Source organism: Delphinus delphis, chromosome 1 (assembly GCF_949987515.2).
Source record: "Delphinus delphis chromosome 1, mDelDel1.2, whole genome shotgun sequence".
Taxonomy (NCBI): domain Eukaryota; kingdom Metazoa; phylum Chordata; class Mammalia; order Artiodactyla; family Delphinidae; genus Delphinus; species Delphinus delphis.
In genome coordinates, this window is record NC_082683.1 from 87735162 (window position 1) to 87750079 (window position 14918).

Genomic DNA, 14918 nt, shown 5'->3' on the forward strand with positions numbered 1-14918 from the left:
TAAATTATCGTACATCTATATACTGGAATACTTCTAAGTTATTAAAAACAAACATGCAAGGAAAAACTTACATTCTAATACATGAAAATGGACCTGTACCATGATAATACTGTTAAACGAAAAAAGCAAGGTGTAGAACAGTGGGCATGTACTATTTATGCTTATCTATACCAACACGCATGTATACAAACATACAGACATATACATATATCCTTATATATATTTTAAGTATTTTTCGAATATATCACAAAAAACTCCCCGGATTTCTTCTCTGAGGAGACGACTAGGGACCACAGGAGGTACATTTAGACAATACATCCTCTTAAATATTTGGGAGCTTCCCATGCTTATATATTTTTATCTATTTTTTAAATAGTTAATACAAAAGAAATAAATATTAATTTAGAACCATCTGTGGAATGAGATGGTTAAGCAAACTGAGAAATGCTATCCCTAGAAAAAAATCTGTCTCTGAATAAACACTGTGGGCTAAACACTATCAAAAATTAATCAATCATCTGATCTCAGTTCCTTTCTTACTGCAGAAAATCCCTCACCTACTGCATAATCTCCAGGATGAAATCTGATCATGTTTGACTTTGTGAATTTATGCCACACAAAAAGAATCAGAATCAGATATTCTAAAGTTTTTAAGAGATTCTGTCACAAGTACTTTCTTTGACATCAAATAACATCTCCTCTTTAATAACAGGTTAGTCTGAAAGATACTACAGTTTACCATCATAATGTGTTTTACCACAAACTGTACTTTGTCTTGTTCATTGTTATACCTCTTGCAACTAGAACAATGTCTAGCCATAGCAGACATTCATTAAATATATACCAAAAGAATGAATCCTTAGAGATTACTGTCTTCAAAAATAAAAGTGAAGAAACAAGTTATTTTGTCTATTTTGCTTTAAAAGTATCAAGTGATGTTTCTATTTGTCAGCATGGCACAACCTTTTAAAACACTCCTATGTATTTCCTTCAGCATGATTTTGTTTCTTTCTTAATTTAACTCATGTTATTCTACATCCTCACAGTTAAACTACTTGAATGTACTAAATCTTGACAGTAACATTTTAAGAAATTAGGTATATCACAGATTCAATGTCATTAAATAATTTTTTTTTTTACCGCAACTAAAAGGAACATGTTTTAATCGCCATAGCTGCTAGCACAAGACTACCTAAATTAGTGGTCTCCATAGCAGGCAGTGATTACAACCGCCCATTGGGGTATGAGAAGAAAATCTTTTAACTTTGATTTATATACATTTTTTAATCTCATTCTTTAATTTCTATTTTGGAATACATTTTACTATTAATAATAACAGATAACATTAATGAAGCACTTATGTACCAGGAACTATTCTAAGCAAATGCAGCTGCTCATTTTAATAATCACAAAAATCCAGTAAGATAGATAAAATTATTGCTCCACTTTACAAATGGAGAAACTGAAACAAAACAGTTGGATATTGTTTTTTGTTTGTTACTGGCTTGCCCAACTTCATACTGACAGAGGCAGGATTTAAACTCTAACAACAGATTCCATGTTTTTAACCATTATAATTGAGTAGTATATGCATTCAATTCACAAATAAATAAATATTCATGTATCAGAGATTCAAACTCAAAGTGTATTAGGGTTTTTTGGTTGTTGTTGTTAGGGATGCATATCAAAAGAAGATGGAGATCAATAATATAGGAGACACTGAAAGTCTTGAGTCAGTATTTAAGAACAGGATTGTTAAAATGATTCCTCTGATTTCAGAAGAGCTATAAGAAAGGTAATCTTATAAGTCATATTTAGTCCTACCAACTAAGCAATTATCTGTACTAGTTCCTGTCCTCATTTTGGACATTATATATATTCCTGGAAAGCTGTTTAAAATAAAAAAGCAATTGTGAATTTGATAATAATTCTCAAGAAAAAACTGTTATCAAGACATAAGCACGCGTGAGCATACTGATATTTATTTTAAAACAACAGTATTCCTTTGATTACACATATCTAATTTTCAATAAGCAATATAAGAAAAGCCAATTAAATGCAACTAAATACTCTTTACATAATAACATTCTAAGCATAAAAACTCAGGCTTAATTCTCATTTCACTGAGAATTCTCAATAGCTCCAAATAGTAATTAATAAGGTTATGGTGAAAAAGAAGTACATGCCTAAGCAACAAAGCAAACTTATTTTTAGGGCAGCCCAAAACTAATTTGAGAAAGCGTTTATAACAGCAGTTTCAAAGTCCTCAATTCTACATTTTATAAAATATTCTTTTCAAAAATGTTTGTCCCCATGATTTAGGAAAAAATCAATTTGGACCTTAAATTAGGAATGAAAACAGAATCACTGGCTCATCTGGGTGGATTAAATTACAGTGAAAATAGAATTATAATACATGTGAAAACACTGTATATAACTAAGACAGTAATAACAATGATGAAAAACTCAAGTGAGCAGAGAAAAGCCTTCGCAAATAAATCAAGGTTTGGAGGGATTGCTAAGCGTGTGCTATTTGAGATAATGTTGCCAAAACTACATTTTATAATTTGTAATAACCCTGCCCATCAGACCCTTAAATTCTGACAATGGGATCCAAAATGTCACCACAGCTAATATGCCAGCAGTATGAAGTCAGTAATCCTAGATAAGTTTGAGAGTTCTAGAAGATATAAGTAGAAGAATGAATAAAAATGGAGAGGCTGAACAGGAATAAAAAATGTTTAAACATACTGATACCTAGGTTATTATAAATTATAGTAACTCAAAAAAAATCATATAATGTAGATAATATTTCCTATAAGCATATACACTAGATATTCAGAAATATATTCATCTAATACATCACCTAATACACTTAGCAACTGATCAAAGAATAAATTAATTTTTTAATTAAAATTTAAATTGCTTTTTTTTTTTTTTAAAAAGGTATTAGAATTGGCTACCTTTGGTCCTGAAACTGGGTGGATGCTATTTTTGGCAGCTATAGGATGAGGAAAGGTATTCTGGAATGCAAATGCAGAGGAGACAGGATAACCAATCCCACAAGTTGGGTAAGTCAGTCTACTATCAACCTAAAAATAAAAGCATAAAAAAGGTTAAGGATAAGAAATTAGTTCTAAATGGTATTTGGTGATCCAGGAGGCATTAACATCTGTTATAATAACTAACAGTTAAGGACACTATCCCAGAAGCCGATTTTGTTTATCATGACACTACAAAACTCTGCTTCATTATATAACATATCATGAGGCTGGAATACCTTTGGCCCAGAGGGCTTTTCAGAGTGGCTTTGCAAGCTTAGACAAAACAAAACCACTGGACCTGCCTTTGAACTGAAGTAAAACAAAGACCTCTGAACCATCTTGGTTCCCTCGAGGCCTCAAATTACTGAAAAGGGGGTTGAGGGGTAGTCATAGATCAAAAGGCCAATAAGGGATAAATAAAAATAATTTTCTGCCAGACTGAGTAAAAACAGTATTTGTGTTCTTAGAAATAATTTGCTCTGCCACTAATTTTCAATATAGTGACACCACCATTAACGAACATCATGAAAAGTTTGTTTTTACAAGAGGACAATTACAACACAAATCTTAATAAGCACTCATGTACAAAAGTGGCTGTATGACAAAAATACCTTTTACACAGCTATTTATCATCAGTCATTGAGGTTAAACCTGTCAAGTTTTTTCAAGTTTGTAATTCAGCACCAGGCACTTCACTCTGCACCTTTTCCCAAATTAGCACAAATCCTTTCCCTTTAAACATCAAGTACTATCTCATTTACTAGAGTAGATTAAAAATTCTATTATGGATTTGCATTTTAAATCCTCTGCCAATGCCCTCCAGTCAAAGACCACCAGAAACATATCTAGAGGTGTACTCACTCTTTGCAACAAGGAAGACTGAACACCACGTAGAACCTAGTAAGAGAGGTGTCTCAGTAAGACAGTGTTAAAAGGGAGTTATTTATTGGACTTAGTCATGTGTTAGGTGAGTTAAGGAACAGTTTAAGAACACAGGGCTTTGCTGTGGACTGGATGCTATCAAGAAACGGGGATAACTATATGAGAGGGTATCTGAATAAATCTTATCTAATAAGGCAGGATGAAGGTATAAAGGCTGAAGCTATAATTAGTAATGAGCAGCAGTCACTCACTTTAGCCAGGATAGGATACTTGCCCATTTTTGTGGTTTGGCAATGTCATATTCTTGTCTGTGTTCAGACATGATTATGAAGTGGTCTTGTTTTTGTCTTGATCCATCACAGAGAGTGGCCTTGCCTGATGCTGATACTCTGTGAAATTGTTTATGTTCAGCAGGAGAACCCCCAAACCTCGCTCTGAGTGCAAGGTCAGTTCCCAGCAATCCCTAGACCTAGCTGATATTACCAAGCCAGATCCAGGTACTCGGAGCTAAAAAACTCTAACGAGTTTCTTCCAGAATCTAGAGCTGACAAGCCTGGTAATAGGGTTTTTCTTTCTCTCTTTTTCTTCTAATAGAACTCAGATTAGGCTCCTCCACTACAGTGTCAAACTTGAGCCCATACCTTGTTCTCCCTTACTGAGGCCTCCTAAATACTTTGTGTGTGTGTTAACAGTTTTTCAGCACATTTGGCATTAGTTAATACTGAGTGATTTCAATGTCCATTAAAATCTTACTAAGAAGTGTACCCTTAAAATATAGCCTCTTTGTTAAGAATAAGTGTACCTTTATGTCCCACTTCCAAATGGAACTTAAACTCTACTTCAGTGCTAAAAATTGTAGGACTCTAGTCATATTAGGTACCAGCACCTAACAATCTGGAAATATGTTTGTTTTAGAAAATTTACTAAGACCACTCACAACATCTTAATTTAAATCTTACCACATTAGAGTTAGGAGAAATTCCACTTCTGATGGTGTTGCTACTAGAATGTACAGATGGAGTGGTTGAAGGTCCCAATACATCTTGCTTTCTCACTAGCTGATTTTCATTTAATTCTTTATTTAACCATGTGATTACTTAAATAAAAGAACAAGTAACAAGGTAAAGAATTTTGAATATTTTTATTTTTCTAATAATTTTAAATATTTAAAAATTATATTGACTTTTTTAATTTAAAGTTTTTAAAACTACCTTATATCACAGGAGAATAACATAGGTTCACCTAAATTTTTGTCATTAAATATTCTTATTTTAGCAACTGCCACATAGGACTCCTTATTCTTTTACTATCAGAAGCACATATTTCTGCTAGTCAAGGATCTCTTTAAAGGCTTTCATTTCCAGAATGATACCTTCCAGTTTATTTAAAATTCAAACTCTTATTTCTCATAATCAGTATCAGAAACTGAGAAAATGTTAAAGGCCTAATCTCATATTTTTGTTTCAAATAGTTCATACTATTACCAGTAGGTAAACACAGCAATTATAACAAGTAGTAGTAAAGAATTTAAATAGTAAATTATAGTTAATATTTTCAACACTTAATTTTGGGTTACTGACACATGTAATAGGGTTTTTTTTAATAATGATGGTAACTGTTTTACAGGACAGTTGATATAATTTACTACAGCAAAGACATTAAGATGGTACATTTAAAGCAGATTATTTGTATATAGCAGTACCTTGATTTACCTAGTCTTATGAATTCAAATAAAAATTTCAGGTTAAGAATAAAGCTACAAACCTCATTTACATAAAAAGGTAAAATACTTACACTTCTCATTATTTTTTAGAAGCTGTTTGCTTTCTTCAAGTTTTTGAACTGTAGCTTCTAATTGTTCTTGTAATTTGCATACCTGAAATATGTTAATCCTTATAGTAAGCATAATAAAGACTAAAATAAAGACTGAAGAAATGTATTACTATTCATTAAATAATTAACAGCTATTAATTACTATTAAATAAGAAAGGAATTAGCTCAGCAGTGAAATAAAATATATAATTACATATATACACACATATACATACACATATATACGTATGAACACTCAAGGTATCTGAGTCATGATAACTAACTTTTCAAACTGAAATAGGTTATTAAATTCTATTGATTATAGTCACGTTCTTTTGGGGAAAAAAAGCCAAAACTATTCTCTGATATAACGAAGTAGAAGTTTTAAAAATACATGAGGAAATTCATTATGCTTTGCAAATAGTCACACACGCAAAAATATAAAATATTAACTACCTCTTGCTCTTTAATTCGGAGAGACTGTACAACATCTTGTAATTCTTTTTGTTCCTTTTGTAATTTTTCTTCCTTCTCAGCCAAGAGTTTCTCTTGCTGAATAGTTACTGTATTCTTTAGTTTCAATTTACCCATTAAGGTCTTCAGATCCCCTTGCAACTTTTTGATAATTTCATTTGCCTGTAAAAGAGCTTTATATGTACATCTCTACATAATCCAATGAAATATCAATATTCTATTAAGTTTTTAAAAACAAACCTTAAGAAGTTCAGCTGATAATGATTTTATTGTAGCTTCAAGTTTTCCTAGTTGTACCTGATTTTTCTCACCATTTTCTTCTAAAGCCACCTGATACATATTTTTAAAAACATGAATAATTAGGAAGTCTGTGTTTATTTAGGAAAAGTATCATTTATAAACGTGATCATTTATAGATCATTTATAAACCATCAATTTGTTTAGAAAATTTTAAAACAGACCTTTTGTTCCTGGATTGTATCAAATGCTTCTTTTGTTCTTAAAACAAGCTGATCCTTATCCTTGATTTCCTGTTCTAAAACAGCCACTTTTGTTTGTAGATGATTAATATGCTTTTCTTTTTCATGGCACTCAGCATCAAGTGTAGAATTCTCTCTTCGCAAAGAGAGGACTTCTTGCTTAGCCCGCTGGAGCTCCTAGAGGAGGAAAAAAAAAAGTTGCATTATGAAAAAGGAAAGTTGGCTGGTTCGGTAATTTATAATTAAGATATTTAAAACAGAAAAATTGTCTTTAATAACTTTAAAGTTCTAGTACTGGTGTTCTTTTAAAGAAATGAAGGTCTCTCTAAAGGCACATGTAACTTGTAGATCTGAAATATAATTGTAAAATACACTAGTATCTAATGCAATGACAAGGGAAAATAAAACAATCCTTATTTATGAATAAATTACTAGAACTTTTGAAAACCAGTAACAAGAATTTTCTGATGTCTTGAAATCTACAGTTTAAAAAAAATCACTTAGGTAATAAATGCTCATTATAACAGAATTTCAAAATACATAAAATATATAAATGAAAAGAAAGCCCTATCCTTCTACCACCAAAGCAGTGACTCTCAATCTAGTCTGCATATTGAAATCACCTGGAAAGCTTTAAAAACTACTGATGCCTGGTACCATGCCCAAGAGATTCTGATTTCATTAGTGTGAGATATGGCCTGAGTTCTTCAACTGTTTCCAAGGGTAGCCAAGGAATCATGCATGAGATATTGTTAACTGACAATAATTGTTAATTAAAAACAGATTATTATACTAAGTGAAGTCAGAAAGAGAAAGAAATACTATATGATATCACTTATATGTGGAATCCAAAATATGATACAAATGAACATATTTACAAAACAGAAACAGACTCACGGACATAGAAAACAAACTTGTGGTTACCAAAAGGGCAGCTGGGGGGCAGGCTAAATTAGGAGTTTAGGATTAGCAGATACAAACTACTACGTATAAAATAGATAAATAACGAGGTCCTAATGTATATCACAGGGAACTATATTCAATAACCTATGATAAACCATAATGGAAAATATGAAAATAATATTAAAAAATAATTTTTAAAAATATCTATACTAGATCACATCTCAATCAGCTAATATCAGTCCAAATGTTGCCAGTATACTATACTAAAGCCCAGTATGTAGTATTCCTAATTAGTTTTCGGTTTTAACAAAAACTTTACAAAATAATTTCATAGTATTATACCATAGTGGTTTTAGAAACACAGACTCTGCTATCAGGCAGACTTAGAATACAAATCCTGGCTCTTCTGTGTGACCCTGGGAATTACTTAACCTCCTTAAATTTCAGTCCCTTATTTGTAGAATAGAAAAAACACCTCATAAATTATTTAATTTCATCTTCACAAAAACCCTTACATAAACTACTTAGCACATTGCCTGGCACATAGTAAATACCTGATAAACGGTAGTAATTACTAATTTTAGGGTACTAATCTCTAAAAGGTATAATTTAACATAATTAGGTAACAATACTCAGAAGTTTAAAAAAGAAAATTCCCAGGACTCATAATTTGCAAGTCTTATGCAAAGCTTGGAAGAAATATTTTGATTACATTATATGAAAATCAACATAACAAAGCACACTGTTTATATACACTGGCCAGTGTCAGTGCTAAAACAGAAGAAACCACGTAGCATTATAATGAAGTATTCACTATCCAATGTACTATGCAGGCTGAAATGTTTTACTAACTGATGTGAAAGGTGAAGAGGGTAGTGAGAAGGACTGAAGACATCTAATTGTTAGGACAGAATGCTGTGAGGATCTGAACATAAAATCAGTCAGGCTTTAGGGCTTCCTTCGTGGCGCAGTGGTTGAGAGTCAGCCTGCTGATGAAGGGGATGTGGGTTCGTGCCCCGATTCGGGAAGATCCCACATGCCACGGAGCGGCTGGGCCCGTGAGCCATGGCCACTGAGCCTGGGCGTCCGGAGCCTGTGCTCCGCAACGGGAGAGGCCCAACAGTGAGAGGCCAGCGTACCGCAAAAAAAAAAAAAAAAAAATCAGGCTTTAGAGTTTCTAAGCATAACAGACTGGTCAAATGGAGTTGGATGTCTTGTGAGCTAGAATAACACTGGAGATCTTTACATTCAAACATGACAGACTTAACAAAATCTACATATGTTTTCTAATAACTCATATGACAATAATGTATAATAATGCTAGGAAGGAGTCTATCATCACTGGCAAAGTATCAACAAAAGTACCACTATAGCAAAATATTTTAAATGTCTCTGTTGCCTAAAAGAACAAGGTAGTACTAGAGACAGGTAAATAAAGGATTTCAATCCTCACTTTTCTACTTATGGCCATGCCAACTTGGGCAAGTTACTTAAGTTCTCTGTGCCTTAGTTTCATCATCTGTAAGATGGGGATAATAACAGTACCTTCTTTAAAATAATTGTTATAAGAATTAAATGAGTTAATATATATGCAAAGCACATAAAACAGTGTTCAGTAAGCATTAGCTATTATCATTTCTATTATCATTAGCATTATTATTTCTAGACACTAAACTTCATATAGTTGTTTAATATGTTGAGTAGACTGAAAGAAAGAACCAGCCCTGCCAACACTGAGCACCCTGAGCCACAGACACTGTGCTGATGTTGAAAGTACACTGAAAGATCTGCGGACTGTGCCAAAGAGCTGCTACTCAAGGCCCCAACAAAAAATATCCAAGTTTACCTTAGCGCTGTTCTCAATTAGTCCATTTTATTAGATTTTCGATTCTCCATTTTTTTCGTATTGTCTGAACTGACTACCCTAAAACTACAAGAGATCCTTGCAGAGCATCCAGAACACCACCCGTACAAGTAATAAAGTAATAAACAAATTAAAATCAAGTCACTAAATTAAACTGTGCTTTTAAATTGGGGGAGGGGAAGACCAACCCCAACGTTCCATACCTCTTCAACACCAGACAGTTTTGTTTTAAGTTCTCTGATGGTAGAGTCTCCTTTATATTTCCTTTCAGTGAGGTCTTTATTAGCAGATTCTAACTCAGACAATCTGTTTTGTAGCTGCTGGACGTTTCGTTGATGGAGGATTTCTAAATCTTTTTTCTGTTGTTCATGCTGCTGTTGGTATCGAACCTGTGCCTATTATATAATAAAATACAGTACCAAAATTCAAAGAAAAAAAAATACAAACATGAGATTTGAAGAAAAAAAAATCCTAATTATTCTTCTTTATAAGATTTCCTTGCTTTTAAGAGAATCCATTTTCAATTATGGGTTTCATGAAAAAGAAAAGTCAACAAAGTCAAATTTACCACTATCATCTTGTTCATAATTTCTTCTTCTCCTAAACCCACATGTTTAGACATAATGGTCTTCAAATTAAGGGAAGAATGATATAGGATTAAGTTAAAAAAGAAAAAAGCAAATTGCAAAATAGTATATATAGTGTGAACCTATTTCTGAGAAAACAAATGAGCAGGTACATAAGGAACATTCAGTGTTTGCTTTAAACCACATTATACTGTTTCAGTTTTTTACAACCAGTATATATGTCTTCTAATGAAAGAAACATCTAAACTTGTAAAATTGACAAGGTATTGCTCAGTCTTACATTTAGTTGTTACATTTCACCAACAATAAAATTTGAACATAGTTGTAACTCTGAAATCTCTGGTACCTCTTTGAATCATACCACTAATCTATCTTAATAATTTCTGTTGTTGGACTTGGAGGGCGTTATGCTAAATGAAATAAGTCAGAGAAAGAAAAATACTGTATGATATCACTTATATGTGGAATCTAAAAAATACAACAGACTAGTGAATAAAACAAAAAAGAAGCAGACTCACAGATACAGAGAACAAACTAGTGGTTATCAGTGAGGAGAGGGAAGGGGGAGGGGCTATATAGGGTTAGAGGATTAAAAAAGAGTTATTATGGGATTATATAAAATTATGCATGTGAAACTTTAAAAACTGTAAAGCACTACAGAATTTAAAGAATCTTTCATTCAATAACAAATTTTAAAAATGTTAAATAATTTGTTGATGAACACTATCAAATCCTAAATACATTTAAAAAATAAAGAGTATTTTTCTCATTATGAAAGTTATACATTCTCTTAAAGGCATAAAGAAAGAAATCACAAATAACCGATGATCTCATCCAAGGTGTCATTCTAAATATTTAGGAATATTCCTTTCGAGTCATTTATACGCTTATACTGACACCACACATACACACATAACACACATAGTTAAATTTAACAAAATGAGACCAACCTGCTTACACAATTTAATCATGCTTTTTAATCCTTTAGCATTTGCACCTCCTCACATCATTAAAAAACTCTTTGTAAATACTTTTAATAGCTGCACAATATTCTATCCCATGGCTATACCATAATGCAATTAACCCCTGCTCTACTATGGATACTGAGTTCACAATTTTTCACAATTACGAATAAAACTATGGTTAATATTTTTGTACATAAGCATACATCCAAATTCAGATTATTTCCTTTTGATCAATTATAGGTCAAAAATATGTAAACAAATATAAAGTTTGATACTAGTTCCAAAACTGCATTCCAGAAATGTTGTACCCATTCAAAAATTCCTACCACAAAACCAGGAGAGTGTCTCTCTCATAAAATACTTTGGGAATTTTACATGAGTATTTTAAGAATTCCTCATTTTTGGAAACTAAAATTGAGAGAAGAAGGAAGAAAAAGAGATAAAACAGAAAAAAAGAGTCCATACAAAACTGAAAATGCAACCTTGGAAGAAAACACTCAAGGAGCAATCAAGAAAAAAATAACAATGAGCAAACTGGTACAGATGCTAACTGTAACTGTCTAAGAGGGTAATTAAACACACTGAAGGCAACAGAGACCAAAGATTATAAACATAAAGAACTGGCTTTAGGGCTTCCCTGGTGGCACAGTGGTTGAGAGTCCGCCTGCCGATGCAGGGGACACGGGTTCGTGCCCTGGTCCAGGAAGATCCCACATGCCACGGAGCAGCTGGGCCTGTGAGCCATGGCCGCTGAGCCTGCGTGTCCGGAGCCTGTGCTCCGCAACGGGAGAGGCCACAACAGTGAGAGGCCCGCGTACCACAAAAAAAACAAAACAGAACAAAACTGGATTTATCCCAGCGATAATCGGAATTTTGGAGCTTTTGTTTTAAAAAGTGTAATGGATAGAATTACAATATTTACATTTTCTACTTTGTTTATTTCAGGTGATTGTGATGTACACTAAAGTCTTAAAATCACTGCCCTATAGACTATCTATCAGCAGGAAGAGAAGAGTGGCTTGCTTGGTTTTAAAGTCTCAAAGGACTGATTCACAATCCTATTAGAAAATGCAGTAAGGAATGCAAACAAATCCTTCAGTCATTTTGGTGTTATAAACAAATACACTTATTATGAGACTTTTAGAACCTAACTTGTTTGAAAATAGAGGCAAAAAAAACTTTAGTAAACAATAGAAATTAATGAAATCGGGGTGGGTGGGGAGACAGTATAGAACTAATTAATGAAAGAAAAAACTGGTTCTTTAAAAATACTACAAAAAACCAGACAAACAAGTCTCATTAAAAAAAAGACATTAAGAATGTAAGAGAAATGGTATGAAGACTTTAAAAATCATAAAACAACATATAAGATAATTTACTAATACATTTAAACACAAAGATGAAATACATGGCTTTTTAAGGAAATATAACTAACATAACTCAAGAAAAAACAGAAAATCCAAAAGGACCAATAATCATGAAGGAAATCAGAAAAGAACCTAAAGAAAAATGCCTTAAAAAGGCATCAGACCCATGCACACGGCCCGCCTGAGCTGAGGTGCTAGCGGTAGCCATTCCACACTAGGAACTCCGGTCAGAAGAGCTGGGTGCAAGGCCTCTGCACGAGGCCCTCTGTGAGCAAGTGAAACCCAACTAAGCACAAAGGGAAAAAGAAACGAGTCTTAGAGCTGTGACTATTTTCAAGGCTACTGTTTTTCTCTGTGGAACACTGCCTTTGGGGCAAAACAAGGAAGAAACAGGTGATTCTAATGTGTAGCGCAGAAGGAGAACCACTGCAGGCCAGCTTCTCCTACTGTCAAGGTACTCCAGCCGTGCAGCGGACAGGGTCTTGGTGCTCCAGCAGGGGGTCAGGCCTGAGCCTCTGAAGTGGAAGAGCCAAGTTCAGGACACTGGACCACCAGAGACCTCCTGGCCCCATGTAATATCAATCAGCGAGAGCTCTCCCAGAGATGTCCATCTCAACACTAAGACCCAGCTCCACTCAACAACCAGCAAGCTACAGTGCTGGACACGCCATGCCAAACAACTAGCAAGACAGGAACACAACCTCACCCATTAGCAGAGAGGTGCCTAAAATCATACTAAGTTCACAGACACCCCAAAACACACCACCGGATGCGGTCCTTCCCACCAGAAAGACAAGATCCAGCCTCATCCACCAGAACACAGGCACCAGTCCCCTCCACCAAGAAGCCAACACAAGCCACTGAACCAACCTTACCCTCTGGGGGCTGACACCAAAAACAACAGGAACTACGAACGTGCAGCCTGCAAAAAGGAGACCCCAAACACAGTAAGTAAAGTAAAATGAGAAGACAGAGAAATACGCAACAGATGAAGGAGCAAGGTAAAAACCCACCACAACAAACAAATGAAGAGGAAACAGGCAGTCTACCTGAAAAAAAATTCAGAGTAATGATATTAAAGATGATCCAAAATCTAAAATGATAGTAAAGATGATCCAAAATCTTGGAAATAGAATGGAGAAAATACAAGAAATGTTTAACAAGGACCTAGAACAACTAAAGAGCAAGCAAACAATGATGAACAACACAATAAATGAAATTAAAAATTCTCTAGAATGAAGCATAGCAGAGTAACTTAGGCAGCAGAACAGATAAGTGACCTGGAAGATAAGTGGAAATAACTACCACAGAGCAGAATAAAGAAAAAAGAATGAAAAGAACTGAGGATGGACTCAGAGACTTCCGATACCAAAACCAGACAAAGAGGTCACAAAAAAAGAAAACTACAGGCCAATATCGCTGATGAACACAGACGCAAAAATCCTCAACAAAACACTAGCAAACAGAAGCCAGCAGCACATTAAAAGGATCATACACCATGATCAAGTGGGGTTTATCTCAGGTTTACCCCAGGAGCACATTAAAAGGATCATACATCATGATCAAGTGAGGATTTATCCCTTCATTGTATGCAAATCAATCAATGTGATACACCATATTAGCAAATGAAGGATAAAAACCATATGATAATCTCAATAGATGCAGAGAAAGCTTTCGACAAAATTGAACACCCATTTACGATAAAAACTCTCCAGAAAGTAGGCATAGAGGGAACTTACCTCAACATAATAAAGGCCAAATACGACAAACCCACAGCCAACATCGTTCTCAATGGTGAAAAACCAAAACCATGTCCACTAAGATCAGGAACAAGACAAGACTGCCAACTCTCACCGCTATTATTCAACATAGTTTTGGAAGTTTTAGTCACAGCAATCAGAGAAGAAAAAGAAATAAAAGGAATCCAAATCGGAAAAGAAGTAAAACTGTCACAGTTTGCAGATGACATGATACTATACACAGAGAATCTTAAAGATGCTCCCAGAAAACTACTAGGACCAATCAATAAATTTGGTAAAGTAGCAGGATACAAAATTAATGCACAGAAATCTCTTGCATTCCTGTATACTAATGATGAAATATCTGAAAGAGAAATCAAGGAAACACTCCCATTTACTATTGCAACAAAAAAGAATAAAATACCTAGGAATAAACCTACCTAGGGAGACAAAAGACCTGTATGCAGAAAATTATAAGACACTGATGAAAGAAATTAAAGATGATACAAACAGATGGAGAGATACACCATGTTCTTCAATTGGAAGAATCAACATTGTGAAAATGACTATACTACTCAAAGCAATCTACAGATTCAATGCAATCTCTATCAAACTACCACTGGCATTTTTCACAGAAGTAGAACAAAAAATTTCACAATTTGTATGGAAACACAAAAGACCTCAAATAGCCAAAGCAATCTGGAGAAAGAAAAATGGACCTGGAGGCATCAGGCTCCCTGACTTCAGACTATACTACAAAGCTACAGTAATCAAGACAGTATGGTACTGGCACAAAAACAGA

The 14918-nt window shown here is 34.1% G+C and overlaps 1 protein-coding gene across 1 annotated transcript in view; it reads right to left on the bottom strand.

Moving 5' to 3' along the window:
* Positions 1-14918, bottom strand: part of SASS6 (SAS-6 centriolar assembly protein) — a 51966-nt gene that overhangs the window by 16738 nt on the left and 20310 nt on the right. Inside the window, exons 8-14 of the mRNA XM_060026171.1 lie at positions 9662-9853; positions 6674-6868; positions 6453-6542; positions 6195-6374; positions 5721-5802; positions 4886-5022; positions 2964-3092 (exon numbers count right to left, since the gene is read on the bottom strand). Of these exons, the coding sequence (XP_059882154.1) occupies positions 2964-3092; positions 4886-5022; positions 5721-5802; positions 6195-6374; positions 6453-6542; positions 6674-6868; positions 9662-9853 (1005 nt within the window). The remainder of the gene's footprint in view (positions 1-2963; positions 3093-4885; positions 5023-5720; positions 5803-6194; positions 6375-6452; positions 6543-6673; positions 6869-9661; positions 9854-14918) is intronic.